This window comes from Sarcophilus harrisii, chromosome 2 (genome assembly GCF_902635505.1).
Source record: "Sarcophilus harrisii chromosome 2, mSarHar1.11, whole genome shotgun sequence".
NCBI lineage: Eukaryota > Metazoa > Chordata > Mammalia > Dasyuromorphia > Dasyuridae > Sarcophilus > Sarcophilus harrisii.
In genome coordinates, this window is record NC_045427.1 from 283,625,889 (window position 1) to 283,641,042 (window position 15,154).

At 34.6% G+C, this 15,154-nt stretch overlaps 1 protein-coding gene across 2 annotated transcripts in view; it reads left to right on the forward strand.

Annotated features, from left to right (window-relative positions):
* Positions 1 to 678: 678 nt before the first annotated feature.
* Positions 679 to 15,154, forward strand: part of CCDC197 (coiled-coil domain containing 197) — a 47,490-nt gene continuing 33,014 nt past the window's right edge. Inside the window, exons 1-3 of one of the 2 annotated variants that reach the window (XM_031952333.1) lie at positions 679 to 896; positions 973 to 1,047; positions 10,848 to 10,924. In XM_031952333.1, the coding sequence (XP_031808193.1) occupies positions 1,018 to 1,047; positions 10,848 to 10,924 (107 nt within the window). In that variant the 5' untranslated portion in view covers positions 679 to 896; positions 973 to 1,017. Of the gene's footprint in view, positions 897 to 972; positions 1,048 to 10,847; positions 10,925 to 15,154 lie in introns of those variants that run through there. The other variant, XM_031952334.1, reaches the window with a different exon arrangement.

The window sequence follows — 15,154 nt, forward strand, 5'->3', positions numbered from 1 at the left end:
ACCAATAATCTTAGTAAGTTGTCTAGAGCAAAAGTGCATACACAGCCTGCAGGATGCATGTAGCCCAAAACAGGCTTACAATATTCCTAAGATAGCCTGAACCAGATTTAGAAGTAATCAGGAAATATTTAGCCAAATTAAATAAATATAATAAGACATAGATAAGGTTAATATGTGGTTTTCTTAGTTAATATACAGCCCAAAGGAATTTTTGTATACAGTTTCATGACTCCATTTATATTCAAGTTTGACATCATAGGTCTAGGGAACCAAGAGAACTAAGATACTTAGTGTCACACAGCTGATTGTTTTGGTCCTTCATTCTGGAAAAGGACCAAAATGACATTACCATGTTAGAGTCCAGTTACAATGTGTCCCACTGTGCTGATGTGAGATTGGAATGCTCTGCCACAGATCAGACACAAATAGTCCCTATGAACATCTAGGGTTGCTGCTCTAATTTTGCATATCCGTGTTTCTTCTGAGCTAATTCAATTCTGCTTTGCTTTAGAGCACAGCACCTTCTCTGATGAGGGCACACTAATCTGAGCAGTCCTGTGCCAGTGACTCCAATGTCATACAATCAATTCTAAAGTTCTTGAGAGTGTCCTTGTATCGCTTTTTCTGACCACCATATGAGGGCTTGCCCTGTGTGAGTTCTCTGTAAAATAATCTTTTTGGCAAGCGTACATTTGGCATTTGAGCAATGTGGCCAGCCCAGTGTAGCTGTGCTCTCTGCAGCAGAGTTGGAATGCCTGGGAGTTTAGTAAGAGAAAGGGCCTCAAGTGTCTGGTCTCTTATTCTGCCAGGTGATCTTCAGAATCCTCCTAAGACAATTCAAATGGATGCAGTTCAGTTTCCTGGCTTGGTGCTAGAATACTGTCCAGGTTTCACAGGTATAAAACAATGAGCTCACCACAACAGCTCTGTAGACCTTCAGTTTGGTAATCAATCTAATACCTCTCCTTTCAGATCCTCCCAAACACTGAGCCAGCTCTGGCAATTCTCATTATCCACATGGACATCCCTGGAAAGCATACTGCCAAGGTAAGAGAACTTATCCAGCAGATATGTGGCAAAAGTCAGACTGTAAGGTAGGTGTGCCTAACTCTGAGGTTAGCTCTCTATCTACTATGCCATAAAGACTCTCTTTCCTTGCACTTAGTAAATATTTCTTTTGTTTGTTCATTTTGAAAATCTAATGCAATCCTACAAATATTTATAAGTACTACAGCAGTGTTGTCTCTCTTCCCAAATCTATACTGGATTTATGTTTCCCTCATTTATGTGAGTCTTTTCGTGTTTGAAGCAAAAATTTAGATTACCACAAACATCAGAGTAAAGAAAAAATGTTTGTTAATGGATTAGCAATGGAAAGAAATTTGATGGAAAAGCAGAACATTTCTTTTTCTTTTCCAAAGGACTTATATTCTAATAATATTTTATTTTTTCCAGTTACATATAAAAATAGTTTTCAACATCATTTTTAAAAGATTATGAGCTACAAATTTTTCTCCTTGCTTCTCCCTTCCCCAAGGCAGCTGATATAGCTTATACATGTACAATCATGTTAAATATATTTCTGCTTTAGTTATGTTGTGAAAGAAGACTCAGATCAAAAGGAAAAAACCACGAGAGAAAAAAAAAGTGAGACTAGTATGCTTCTATCTACATTCAAACTCCATACTTTTTGCTCTGGATATGGTTAGCATTTTCTTGCATAAGTACCTTGGAATTGTCTTAGATCACTGTATTTGCTGAGAAAAGCTAAGTCTATCAAAGTTGATAATCACATAATGTTACTGTTACTGTGAACAATATTCTCCTGATTTAAGAACAGAACTTTTTTTAGTATTTCTTCTAGTCCTTGAAAAGGTAGATAAAATCTTCTGCTTCTGGATTCCTGTAGAGGCCTATGGTTCTCCTGAGCTTCTCCCTTGTATATCTACTCTACTCTTTCTTTCTCCTCTCACCTCACATCCACCGTATTCTTTCTTTCTTCTCTCACCTCTGCATGCCAATTCTTTTTATTGGTTCTTCAAGTACCTGTTCTCAATTTATTTCTCAGAGTTTATATATATGGGAAGCAGGGGTGAAAGGGAATGAGTGTGTATGTATCTGTGTGTGTGTGTGTGTGTGTGTGTGTGTGTGTGTGTATTCCTTAAGAACTCCAAAGTGTAAGATTTGGAATTCAAAATTTTAAATGGATATTAAAATTTGTCTTTACATGTAATTAGAAAAAATAAAATATTATTTTTAAAAAAACTGTAGACTCAATTATGCTTCCTGGCTAAAAAAAAAAAAAAAAAAAAAAAAAAAAAAAAATCCTGATAGTCCCAAATCACTCTCAAAGCTGAAAAAGAAATTCTTGCCTCTTTGAACTACAAATCTCAAGATGCCTGTCAATTCTCAAAGTCCTATGACATAAGGCACTGATATCTTTAAGCATGTACTTTTTTTAAAGTACTGACATTTTTTTTAAAGAATTTGCTTTACCAAAGGCATTTTGCTAGATGCTGGAAGTACAAAGACAAAACAAAATTAGTCTTTCCCTTCAAGGAATTTAGACACAATTGGAAGTGGGTATGGAGGATTCAGCTAGGTGGCACAATGGATAGAACATCAGGGCTGGATTCAGGAAGACTCATTTTTCTGAGTTCAAGTCTGGCCTCTGACTCTGACTGGCTGTGTGACCTTAGAAATGTCACTTAACCCTGTTTGCCTTAATCCACTGGAAAAGGAAGCAACAAATCACTTCAGTATCTTTAGGGCAACTCGATTCAAATCCTTCCTGAGATTTTTATTAGCTGCATGACACTGGACAAATGACTTAACCTTGTTTGCCTAAGTTTCCTCATCTATAGAATGAACTGGAGAAGGAAATGGCAAACCACTCCAGTATCTTTGCCAAGAAAACCCCAAATGGGGTCAGAAAAAATCAGTGAAATGACTAACCAAGAAAAATAGAGGATTCAACCTGGGAAAAAATAAATATATACACAAAGATTGGAGGGCAAATGAAAATTAGACCTTTTCATAAGGGTTGATTTTACTTTGAATAGGGGAGACAGGAATCGGGGCTATATGGGACAATTAGCTGGGAATAAAAGATAGTGCAGAAAGTGCTGAAGACAAACTGCTTTTGTTTTTCTCTCTGGAGAGAACTTTTTTACTCCATTAGCAGTAGCGGTTAGCTAAATTGCCAAGGCATTGAATCACTGTGCAGCCTGGAGGATTCTGAACATAAGTAGGCCATGTCCAAATAGCATGGCTAAGGCTCTAGACCCTGAGTCTTACCCCATGGAGACAGTGACTCCCTTATCAGGATAAGTAACCAGGCTTCAGTATTAACTTGAGCTTTCTAAATAAATGCACCCAGGAAGAGAAAAGAATAGGAGGAAAATAGAGCAGATGCTTATAGCTTCCTAGTTATCCAAATGTTATATAAAGAGAATAGGGAAAAAAAACAAAAATTACCCTTTCTCTTTCTTTGAAAGTTTTGATGAAAAGATTTTATTTTATATCATATTTTTAAAAAATCTTAAATCTATATTTTTATGGCTTATATCTTTTATATCTTTATTTTACATCTTCATTTCTGAATATATCTCCCCCTTACCCATCCCAATTCAAATAAACCATTTCTGGTACCAAAGATTTAAAAAAAAAGAACAGTTGAACAAAATTCACAGACATACTTTGAATCTAACAGTATTATATATATATATATATATATATATATATATATATAATATAACTAATCTCAAAGTTCCATATCTGTTGATTCTAGCTTTGCAAAGAAAAAGATACTTTTTCTCTTCTCTTTTCCAGGGCCAAGTTCAGTTATCATTATTATATATTGTTCAGTTTTCTTTATACTTTGTAGTCATTGTATATATTGTTTTCCATTTGTTCATGAGTCTTTCCACACCTCTCCGAACAGTCCATATCCATTGTATTTGAGGGCCTGGGATTATTCCACAATATTCATGTATCACAATTAATATAGCCATTCCCTAAGCAATTTGCCCCAACTCCTTAACTGTCCCCTCTTTTTGTCTTTCACACAGACCAGTTCAGAGGCCTGTCACTGAGTTATCTAGATACTAAGTAAAGCATGTTAGGCTAAGAATAAAATCCTCCCAGAAAGCAAATACTTTCCACTACCCTTCTGCTTTTAGGTGACTATTTTGGGTGATAGTCTCAGTAGAGACTATGGCTTTGCTAGAGCTGAGTTTCTGTATCTTCTTATACAATATTTATACATCTTAAAGCTGGAAAGAAGAAAACTTTTTACTTAACTCCCTGACATTAAGCAGCATGGTGTAAGGGAAAGAGCACAAGGGTGATCAGTATACCTGCTTCTAATCTTGGCTCCTCCATCAATTGGTTCTGCAATCTGGACAAAGTCCCTTTTTGCACTCCCCACCCTAGGCTTCAGTTTCCTCATTTGTGATCAGGTTAAAAAACTGAGCTCAATGGGGTCTCACTTCCAGCTCCAAAAGTATGTGTCCTAAAATGCCCTCTGTCCTTATGTTTCTACAGTCAGGTAAGGTATAGTTATGCCCATATTTCAGCAAGGTCCAGGTGACTTGTCAGAAGTGACAATTAGTTGTTGTTGTGTGTTCTTTGTTCTTGAAGAGGACCATTGACTTGCCAGTAATTTGGGTTTTAGGGAGACAGGACTGTGCAAAATCATAAGCTTCACTCTCTCTGACTCCAATGGCAAGACAAAAGTCAATACCACTGACAAGAGATGGCCCAGCAACATGAAGGAATAGAAATGGATGACCTGTCTCTCAAGGTGCATACTTTATACAGGATAAGTATATTACATTTCATAAACAGAGGACTCAATCAAAGCTTGAGTCTTTTATCTCCTTTCTCTCACTGCATCCATCCACTTAAGTAACAAAGACATCTTGTCTTCCAAGAAGAGACAACCTCCAAGACATTAATGGTCATAGTCAAATGACAATGTCACCATGGACTATTTTAGGAGGATTGATTAGGAGGGGAAGTCAAGAAAAGGTCCTTGTTTTAACCTGTGGCACAAAACCCAAAATATCAGAAATAGACTGTAAGTGCCTTAGGGCAAATCTTCTTAAACTGTGGGCCACAAACCCAGATGGGGTCATCTAACTGAATGTGGGGAGGTCGCAAAAAAATTGGCAACAGTAAAAGGTTTCTGAACACAAGAACCAAAATTTAACTCAAAATCAAATGTGTAATGAATCCAAGGTGTTTCTGGCAGTGCTTGCCCTAATTATATCATGAGACTTCACCGTAGCCTTGGATATGAACACAAACATACACACTTTGCATTACACATGAATGAATGCTGCCAGAAACACCTTGGATCAGATTTGAGATGGGGTCAAATAAAAATTTCTCAGAAGAGAAGGGGTCCTGAGAAGGAAAAGTTTAAGCTCTACCTTAAGGCAAAAATCAACTTTTTATTTTGACTTCTTGCATAGTCACCAGAAAAGAGTCACCATCGGTTAATGTTTGATAAATGAATGAATGATACCCAAGATTTTCTTAAGCCTTAGAGGGTATTCTTTCCCTACCACCACCACATTCTAAGTATAATAATTGCCAGGGTCCTCTCAAACATTATTTGTTTATTTATTTTTATTATTTATATTTACTTGTGAAATAAAAATCATTATACACTAGTAAGAAAAGCCTCAGACATCAAGTCAAAGGACCTGAGTTCAAGATATAATCTGAGTCTTACTTTCCTCATCTACAAAATGGGAATAATAATACTTGTACCACTTCTCTCAGGAAGTAAAGGAAGGACCTTGTAAACTGTAAACGCCCTTATAAAATATGAGCTTCTATTATTTGTTGTTTCTCCGCTAAACTTCTACTCCAATGCCCCACCAAGGCCTGGAAATGAACATGAGTTTTCAAGATGCTGTGCCAATAGAATTCAAATTCTAGTAAGTGAAAGGGAAAGCATTGGCTGTGAATCAAAAGAATCTGATGCTTACTGACTATGTAATCTTAAGCAAGTCACTTGGTCTCCAAGGGTTTAGTTTTCTTTATCTGAAAAAGGAAAGAATTAGACTAGATAATCTCTTTCAATTTTAGAACCACAGTCCTAAATTTGTTATGAAACTGGAAATGTATCTGATTTCTAAGTGCCCTGTTTTAGGAAAGCCAGTGATAAACTGAAGAATGTCCAGAGGAAGATGGCCCAGTTGAAATAATTAGGAATGTTTAACCTAAAGAAGAGAAGACTTAAATAAAGAATATGCTATACACACACACACACACACACACACACACACACACACACATGCATATATGGGAATGATAGCTCTTAACAAATATCTGAAGGTCTGTTATATGGAAGAAGGGTTACTCATTCTGCTTAATTCCAGAAAGCAGAACTAAAAATATTATTTGAGAGTTGAAGAAAGGCAAATTTGTCCTAAATAAAAGGAAAAATTCCTAATGTTGATTTACCCAAAAATGAAATGAACTGTGACAGAAAATAGCCCTCCCTTTCCAAAGCCCTTTTATCAAAGACTAGATGACCACTTGTTGAGGATGATGGGAAGAAGATACTCATTTAACTAAGGCTTCCATAAGATTACCAGCACAGTGCCTTCCAACTCAGAAATGCTACATTTCTAAGTATTGGTCCAGCAAAAGATCTATGTCTATCATTCAAGTATTTGCCTAGAGGTATATGAAAAGCTTTATCATCCAACCTTTGATTACCAGCAAATAACATTTTTTACTGCAGCAAACCATTCAATTATCTACAAAGGAGTAAAGGGCTGAGGATCTCTACCTATGGAAGAGTTATCTACTTCAGTGACAGTAAAGATCTTTTAAAGTTCTGAAATATTACTCTAGTAGCCCTCTGGTATTTTTCTCCCAATGTTATTCAACTGAACAAACATTTATTAAGCTCCCATATTGTGCTTTTTTTAAAAATGGGCATTTTGAAACAAAAGATTCTCTGCCCTCATGGAGCTTACATTCAAATGAGACTAAATGAAATAACAAATGAAAGTACTTTGTGAACATTAAAACATTTTATGTAGTATATAGGTATGTTCTGGATACTGTGTTTTACATATACAAGTCCAAACAGATCTGCCTGAATATGGCTTGTGAGAGACAAAAATAGAAGTCATTAAAGTTTCCTCCCCACATCCTTCTCTAAGGAAGACTTTGATTCCTGCCAAGAGGATGAGGCCAGAGGTTGACCATTCTGCTCTCCAGAGAGAGAGAGAGAGAGAGAGAGAGAGAGAGAGAGAGAGAGAGAGAGAGAACAAGGGTAGAATGATATCAAACTGATGCCTCAAATGTTGTTAGTTAGAAAATAATTTTGAGGTGCAAATTGAGCTTCTTGTCACTATGCCTTAATGGAAAAGAGTGTCCCAAGTTATATATACAAGGCTTGATTCCTTTCCCATTAGGGGCCAGTTTGACAATAAACAGAGCTAATAGCAAAAAAAAATCATTTATCCAGACAACAAAAAGAAATCAAAATATACATATTAAAATGTTTACCAGGCATAAGTACCTGTAGTGAATGAGTTTTCCCACTGCGAGCAAGATATCTCAATTCAACCAAGAGTGTCTCATGTCTCACCCAAGGGGAAGTTTTTCAAGGTTTCTAGTGTAATATAATGAAAATAGGGACATGATTAAGGCTGCTGGTTCCTTTACATGTCAGCTTCCCAGAGTCTCTCTCCCCATGCAGGTATCTGAAGAGAGCCTGAAACCATGTATTTTCTCCCACAAAGTTGGAAACCAAAAAGCCAGAATATTTCTTCTCTTCCAAGCTCTCATCAACTCCCCTCTTACAAAGGCATAGAACTTATCTCAACCAATAAGGAAAGTCTTTTGCAAATGACCTTTGAGTCATGGGTTACATATATAAATGCTAGGTATTATATTTAAATTCCATTTAAAATGACAAATAAACAATATAAACTACTTGGAAGGGGGTTCCTACCAAAATACAGGAATTATATGAACACAATTAGAAAACACTTTTGGAACAAATAAAGGCAGATCTAATATCAATTGTTCTGGTATATTCTGACAATTCTACTTAAATTAATTTACTTATTCACTATCATAGCAATAAAAATACTTCAAAAAAATATGGAGCTAGAAAAACCTGAAGAATAAAAGTTTAAGAATATCAAAAAAGTTAATTTTTTTAATGTGAAGAAAGGTGGTCTAATCACACCAGATCTCAAACTATATTATAAAGAGGTAATCAACAAAACAATATGATACTGGATAAAAGAGAGAGCAGTAGAATGGTAGAATACATTAGGTACACAAACACAGTAGTAAATGACCATAGCGATCAAGTTTATAAACCCAAAGACCCAAGCTTTGGGGACAAAAATTGATTATTAGCAAAAACTGCTAGGAAAAACTGGAAAACAGTATGGCAGAAACTAGGTATAGAGCAGTATCTTACATTGTATACCAAGAGGATGATGCCATAAACAAAGCAGAAGAACAAAGAAGGAATAGTTTACTTGCCAGAGCTATGGAGAAGTGAAAAATTTATAAATAGATAAGCATTATAAATGTAAAATGGTTAATTATGATTACATTAAATTTGTACAACAATATTTATAGTAGTTCTTTTATGGTGACTAAGAATTGGAAATTAAGGGGATGTCTATCAACGGGGGAATGGTTGAACAAATTGTAGTATATGATTGCTATTGTGCTATACGAAATGATGAAGAAGATGATTTCAGAAAACTTGGAAAGATTTACATGGACTGGAGAACACTGCACTCATTAACAGCAATATTGTATGATGATCAACTGTAAATGACTGTTCTCAGAAATACAATGAAAGAGAATTCCAAAAAGATTCATGATGAAAAATGCTATTCACCTTCAGAAAAAGAACTGATAGAGTCTGAATGTATATCAAAGCATATTATTTTTCACTCTATTTTTTGTTCATCTTTTCTTCCACAAAATGACTAATATAAAAATGTTTTATATGATTGCACGTGTATAATCTATATCAGATTTCTTACCATCTCAGGGAAAGGGAAAGAAAAAGAAGGCAGGAGAGAATTTGAAACTCAGATTTTTAAAATAATTTTTAATTAAAGCTTTTGATTTTCAAAACATATACATGGATAATTTTCAACATTCACCCTTGCAAAACCTTATGTTCCAAATTTTTCCCTACATTTCCCCACACCCTCCCCTAAATATATGTTAAACATGTGCAGTTCTCCTATACATATTTCCACAATTATCATGCTGCACAAGAAATACCAGATCAAAAAGGAAAAAAATGATAAAGAAAACAAAATGCAAGCAAACAACAACAACAAGAAAGTGAAACTACTATTATTGTGGTCCACACTCAGTCCCCACAGTCCTCTCTCTAGGTACAAATGGCTCTCTTCATCATAAGATCATTGGAACTGGCCTGAATCACCTCATTGTTGAAAAGAGCCACGTCCATCAAAATTGATCATCACATACTCTTGTTGCCATAAATAATAATCTCTTAGTTCTGCTCACTTCACTCAGTTATCAATTCATGGAAGTCTTTCCAGGCCTCTCTGAAATCATCCTGCTGATAGTTTCTTATGCAACAATAATATTCCATAACATTAATAAACCATAACTTATTCAGCTATTCTCCAACTGATGGGCATCCACTCAGCTTCCAGTTTCTTGTCACTACAAAGAGGGCTGCTACAAACATTTTTGCACACATTGGTCCCTTTCCCTCCTTTATGATCTCTTTGGAATACAAACTCAGTAGAAACACTGCTGGTTTAAAAGGTATGCACATTTTGATAGCCCTTTGAGTCTCAAATTGCTCTCCAAAATAGTTGAATCATTTCACAGATCCACCAATGATATATTAATGTCCCAGTTTTTCTGCATCTCCTCCAACATTCATCATTATCTTTTTCTCTCATATTAGCCAATCTGAGATGTATGTAGTGGTACCTCAGATTTGTCTTAATTTGCATTTCTCTAATCAATAGTGATTTAGAGTACCTTTTCATATGACGAGAAATGGTTTCAATTTCTTCACCTGAAAACTGTTCATATTCTTTGACTATTTATCAATTGGAAAATGGCTTGAATTTTTATAAATTTGAGTCAATTCTCTATATATTTTAGAAATGAGGCCTTTATCAGAACTCTTTATTGCTTCCCTTCTAATCTTGTCTGCATTAGTTTTGTTTGTACAAAAACTTAACTTAATATAGTCAAAATTATTTATTTTGTATCCAATAATGTACTCCCGTTCTTCTTTGACCACAAATTCCTTCCTTCTCTACAGATCTGAGTTAAACTATCCTTTTTTTTCTAATTTGCTTAAAATATCACTCTTTATATCTAAATCATGAACCCATTTCAACCTTATCTTGGTATAGAGTATGAGGTGTGGTAAATGCCTGGTTTCTTCCATACTCCAATTTTCCCAGAAGAAACTCAGATTTTTTTTTAAAAAGTTAATGATAAGAGGCAGCTAGGTAGTGCAGTGGATAGAGCACCAACCCTGAAGTCAGAAGGACCTGAGGTCAAATCTGTATTCAAGACACTTAACACTTCCTAGCTGTGTGACCCTGAGCAAGTCACTTAACCCCAATTGCCTCAGCAAAAATAATAATAATAATGATAAGAATAATGATAAGAATTAATTTTACATTTCAACTGGGAAAAAATAATTTTTTTTAAATTTAAGCAAAGAAGTAACATATCAACCCATTAGTTAATCAGAATCTGGGTATTTTAGAAACAAAGCCTCATTTCCCCTCTTTTTTAATTTCTCATTCCATCATAACATACATATTGGTGTCTTATAGAGAACTGTACCTGAATTTGGAGCTGGAAGGAAGAATACTATGTTGAATGAGGATGGAAACAAATACTGGGACACCAGGTTGGTACTGGAATAGTCTCTAGTCAAATCTTAGCTTTTTCCATAAATACTTTCCAAAAGCTAACTGGATCCTGAGACAAAGGAAAAATATAATCACCTCTCAATTATCCACTCAAATGAAAACTAATAACAGGTTCCATTTCTGTAACACTTTGAAATTTACAAAGAATGTCTTCATTACAATCTTGTGTGTTAAGAAGTATATTTATCATTATCCCCTTTTATAAATAAGAAAATAGAAGCTCAAAAAGGTTAAATAACTTGACCAATATCACACAGCTAATAAATACAGAATGTCCCAAAAGTCTTAGTTCAGTTTGAAACTATTAAACCTTAAAATTGTATTAGAGCCAGGGTTCACACAGGTCTCCTTGATGCCAAATTTAGAGCTCTTAAAATTACACAATGCTATTAAATTTGAAGTTGCCAGAGGTGTGAGAAACAATCTTAAACATTTAATCATCTACTAAGTACTTACAAAATATAAGATTCCCCACAAAATTTCAATCTCCTCATCTGCTAACCAGTTTAGTTTCATATTCCCCAAGCATCTTACATAAATTGGTCTAGGATCATAGACAGGTATATGAATAATTCCAAAGAGCAATTTGTCCATAAAATACTGTGGGGAAGAACAAAAAGAGGATAGATTTACTACAAATCATCCTCAAATCAGATAACTATCATGTAAAAAAATGAGGACTAATATTTTAGTCTAAGCTTGTATCTTTATCAACCAATCCGAACCAATCTTTAGTGAATGAATATGCAATATTAGATTCTTGGAGTGGAAGGAACTTTATAAGATAGACAAGTGGAAGAAATATAGTATTAAAACATACAACATAAAATACAAGACCCAGAAGCATAAGGATCTGAAAAGTTTGAGCTAGAAGTTTGAGTTGGGAACTAATACAGACATAATGATTTACTTAGAAAACTCTAGAGAATTAACAAAATGATTCTATCAATAATTTCATAAAATGTCTGGATAGTCATTCAGGAAATCAAAGGTTTTTTCTGTTGTTTTGGGGGATTGTTTTTGGTTTTGTTTTTTTTTTTCATTTTTGAGACTGGGTTTCTTTATTTCACTTAAGCTGGAAATAGAGAACTACTCATGAGTCTAATTCCACTGCTGATTGGTATGGAAGCTTTGATCTGCTTTATTTCCCTGGGTTTATTCCACCCTTTCTTGGTTGCTTGGTAGTCCCTCTCTTCCTGAGGACTTAGAATACTGGTCCACAATTTAGTGTGTATATCTAAATGTTTTAGCCTTCTGAAGGACGGAATTTCTGAATTCAAGTGATCCTTCAATATCAGTTTCTCCTGCAGTGAGAATTACAGATATATACCATCAAGCTTAATAACCATTTAAAAAGTGCTTACTATGTGTCAAACCCTTGGCTAAACACTAAGCATACAAAAAGGAAAATCAATTTTGACCTTCAAGGTAATGAGGGAGGCAACATGCAAATTACTAGATACGTGCAAAATATATACATAATAGATAGAAGATAGTCTCAGAGGGAAAGGCACTGGCATCTAGCAAGACTGGAGAAGTCTTTTTACAAAAGGTGGTATTTGAGTTATCATGAAGGAAGCCAAAAGAAAAAAAAAGTCATTAGCGTTTCTATACATTTATTCAATCATTTTTCAATTATGTCCAACTCTTCATGAGCCTATTTGAGGTTTCTTGTTAAGGATACTAGAGTGGTTTGTTATTTCATTCTCCAACTCATATTACAGATGAGGAAGGTAAAACAAACAGGGTTAAGTGATTTGCCTAGGATCACATAGCTAATAAACATCTGAGACCAGATTTGAACTCAGGAAGAAGGAAGAAGAGAAGAAGGAGAAAGAGGACAAGAGGGAGGAGAAAGAGAAGAGAAGAAAAAGGAAAAAAAACCCAGCAATACCAATTTATCAGCCAAAAAAATTATACAATATTCTACCCCCATGCACCTTCAACTTCTGTAAAGGAGTAGGGGGAAGAATCTTATATCTGTTTTTTGTTCTATTCTTGTTCATTATAATTTTGTAACATTTACTTTTAATTGCCTTGTAGTGGCTATTCTTTCCACTTACAATGTTGTGATCATTGTGTATATTATTTCCTTAGCTATTCATACTTCACTTTCCATATGTTATGTAAATCATTCCATCCTTCTCTGTATTTGTCATTTCTTATATCAGAGTAATATTTCATTACATTCATTTACCACAATTTGTTTAGACTTTTCGCAATGTGCATCTACTTTGTTTACAAGATTTTATTATCCCAAAAGTGCTGCTATTAAATATTTTGCTGTCAGTGGGGACTTTCTTTTTTTATTATAGCTTTTTATATACAAAACATATGCATGGGTAATTTTTCAACATTGACCCTTGCAAAAACTTCTGTTTCAACTTTTCCCCTCCTCCCCTCTACCCCCTCCCCTAGATGGCAAGTAGTCCCATACAGGTTAAATATATTAAAGTATATGTTAAATACAATATATGTATACATATTTATACAGTTATCTTGCCATACAAGAAAGATCGGATTTAGAAAGAAGGTAAAAAATAACCTGAGAAGAAAAAACAAAAATGCAAGCAAAGAACAACAGAAAGAGTAGAAATGCTATGTTGTGGTTCATATTCATTTCCCAGTGTTCTTTCTCTGGGTGTAGCTGGTTCTGTTCATTACATATCAATTGGAACTGATTCGGATCTTCTCATTGTTGAAGATAGTCACGTCCATCACAATTGATCATCATATTGTTGTTGAAGTGTATAATGATCTCCTGGTTCTATTCATTTCACTCAGCATCAGATCATACAAGTCTCTCCAAGCCTCTCTGTATTCATCCTGTTCATCATTTTTTATAGAACAATAATATTCCATAACATTCATATACCACAATTTACCCAACCATTCTCCAATTGATGAGCATCCATTCAGTTTCCAGTTTCTAGCCACTACAAAAAGGGCTGCCGCAGACATTTTTGCACATATGGGTCCCTTTCCCTTCTTTAATATCTCTTTGGGATATAAGCCCAGTAGTAATACTGCTGGATCAAAGGGTATGCACAGTTTGACAACTTTTTGAGTATAGTTCCAAATTGCTCTCCAGAATAGTTGGATCCATTCACAACTCCACCAACAATGTATCAGTGTCCCAGTTTTCCCACATTCTCTCCAACATTCATCATTATCTTTTTCTGTCATATTAGTCAATCTGAGAGGTGTGCAGTGGTATCTTAGAGTTGTCTTAATTTGCATTTCTCTGATCAATAATGATTTGGAACACCTTTTCATATGACTAGAAATAGTTTCAATTTCTTCATCCAAAAGTTGTCTGTTCTATAGCCTTTGACCATTTATCAATTGGAGAATGGCTTGATTTCTTATAAATTAGAGTCAATTCTTTATATATTTTGGAGATGAGGCCTTTATCAGAACCTTTAGCTGTAAAAATATTTTCCCAGTTTATTGCTTCCCTTCTAATCCTATCTGCATTAGTTTTGTTTGTATAAAAGCTTTTTAACTTAAAATAATTGAAATTTTCTATTTTGTGATCAATAATGACTTCTAGTTCTTCTTTGGTCACAAATTCCTTTCTCCTTCACAGATTTGAGAGGTAAACTATCCTATGTTCTTCTAATTTATTTATAATCTCATTCTTTATACCTAGATCATGAACTCATTTTGATCTTATTTTGGTGTTAAGTGTGGGTCAATGCCTAGTTTCTGTCATACTAATTTCCAATTTTCCCAACAGTTTTATCAAATAATGAATTCTTATCGCAAAAGCTGGGGTCTTTGAGTTTGTCAAACACTAGATTGCTATAGTTATTGACTATTTGTGGGGACTTTCTTTTTTTTATCAATGATTACTTAGGCTATATATCCAGTAGTATAATCTCTAGGTCAAAAGGAAAATTTTAATTTGGCATAATTCCAAATTGTTTTCCAAAATTACTATTGCAAATACATAACTCTACAACATCACAAAGTATCTTCCCACAATCCTCCAAATTTGACCATGATGCTCTTTTATCATCCTTGCCAGTTTGCTAAACATGAGGCAATTTAGAATTGTTTTGATTTTCATTTTTCTTATTGGTGATTTGATACATTTCTTTCTCATATGTGTTGTCAATAGTTGGTAATTCTTTTTCTGAGAAATGCTTGTTCATATTCATTGATGACATCTGGGGAATGGCTTATGGTTATGGATATTAATGAAT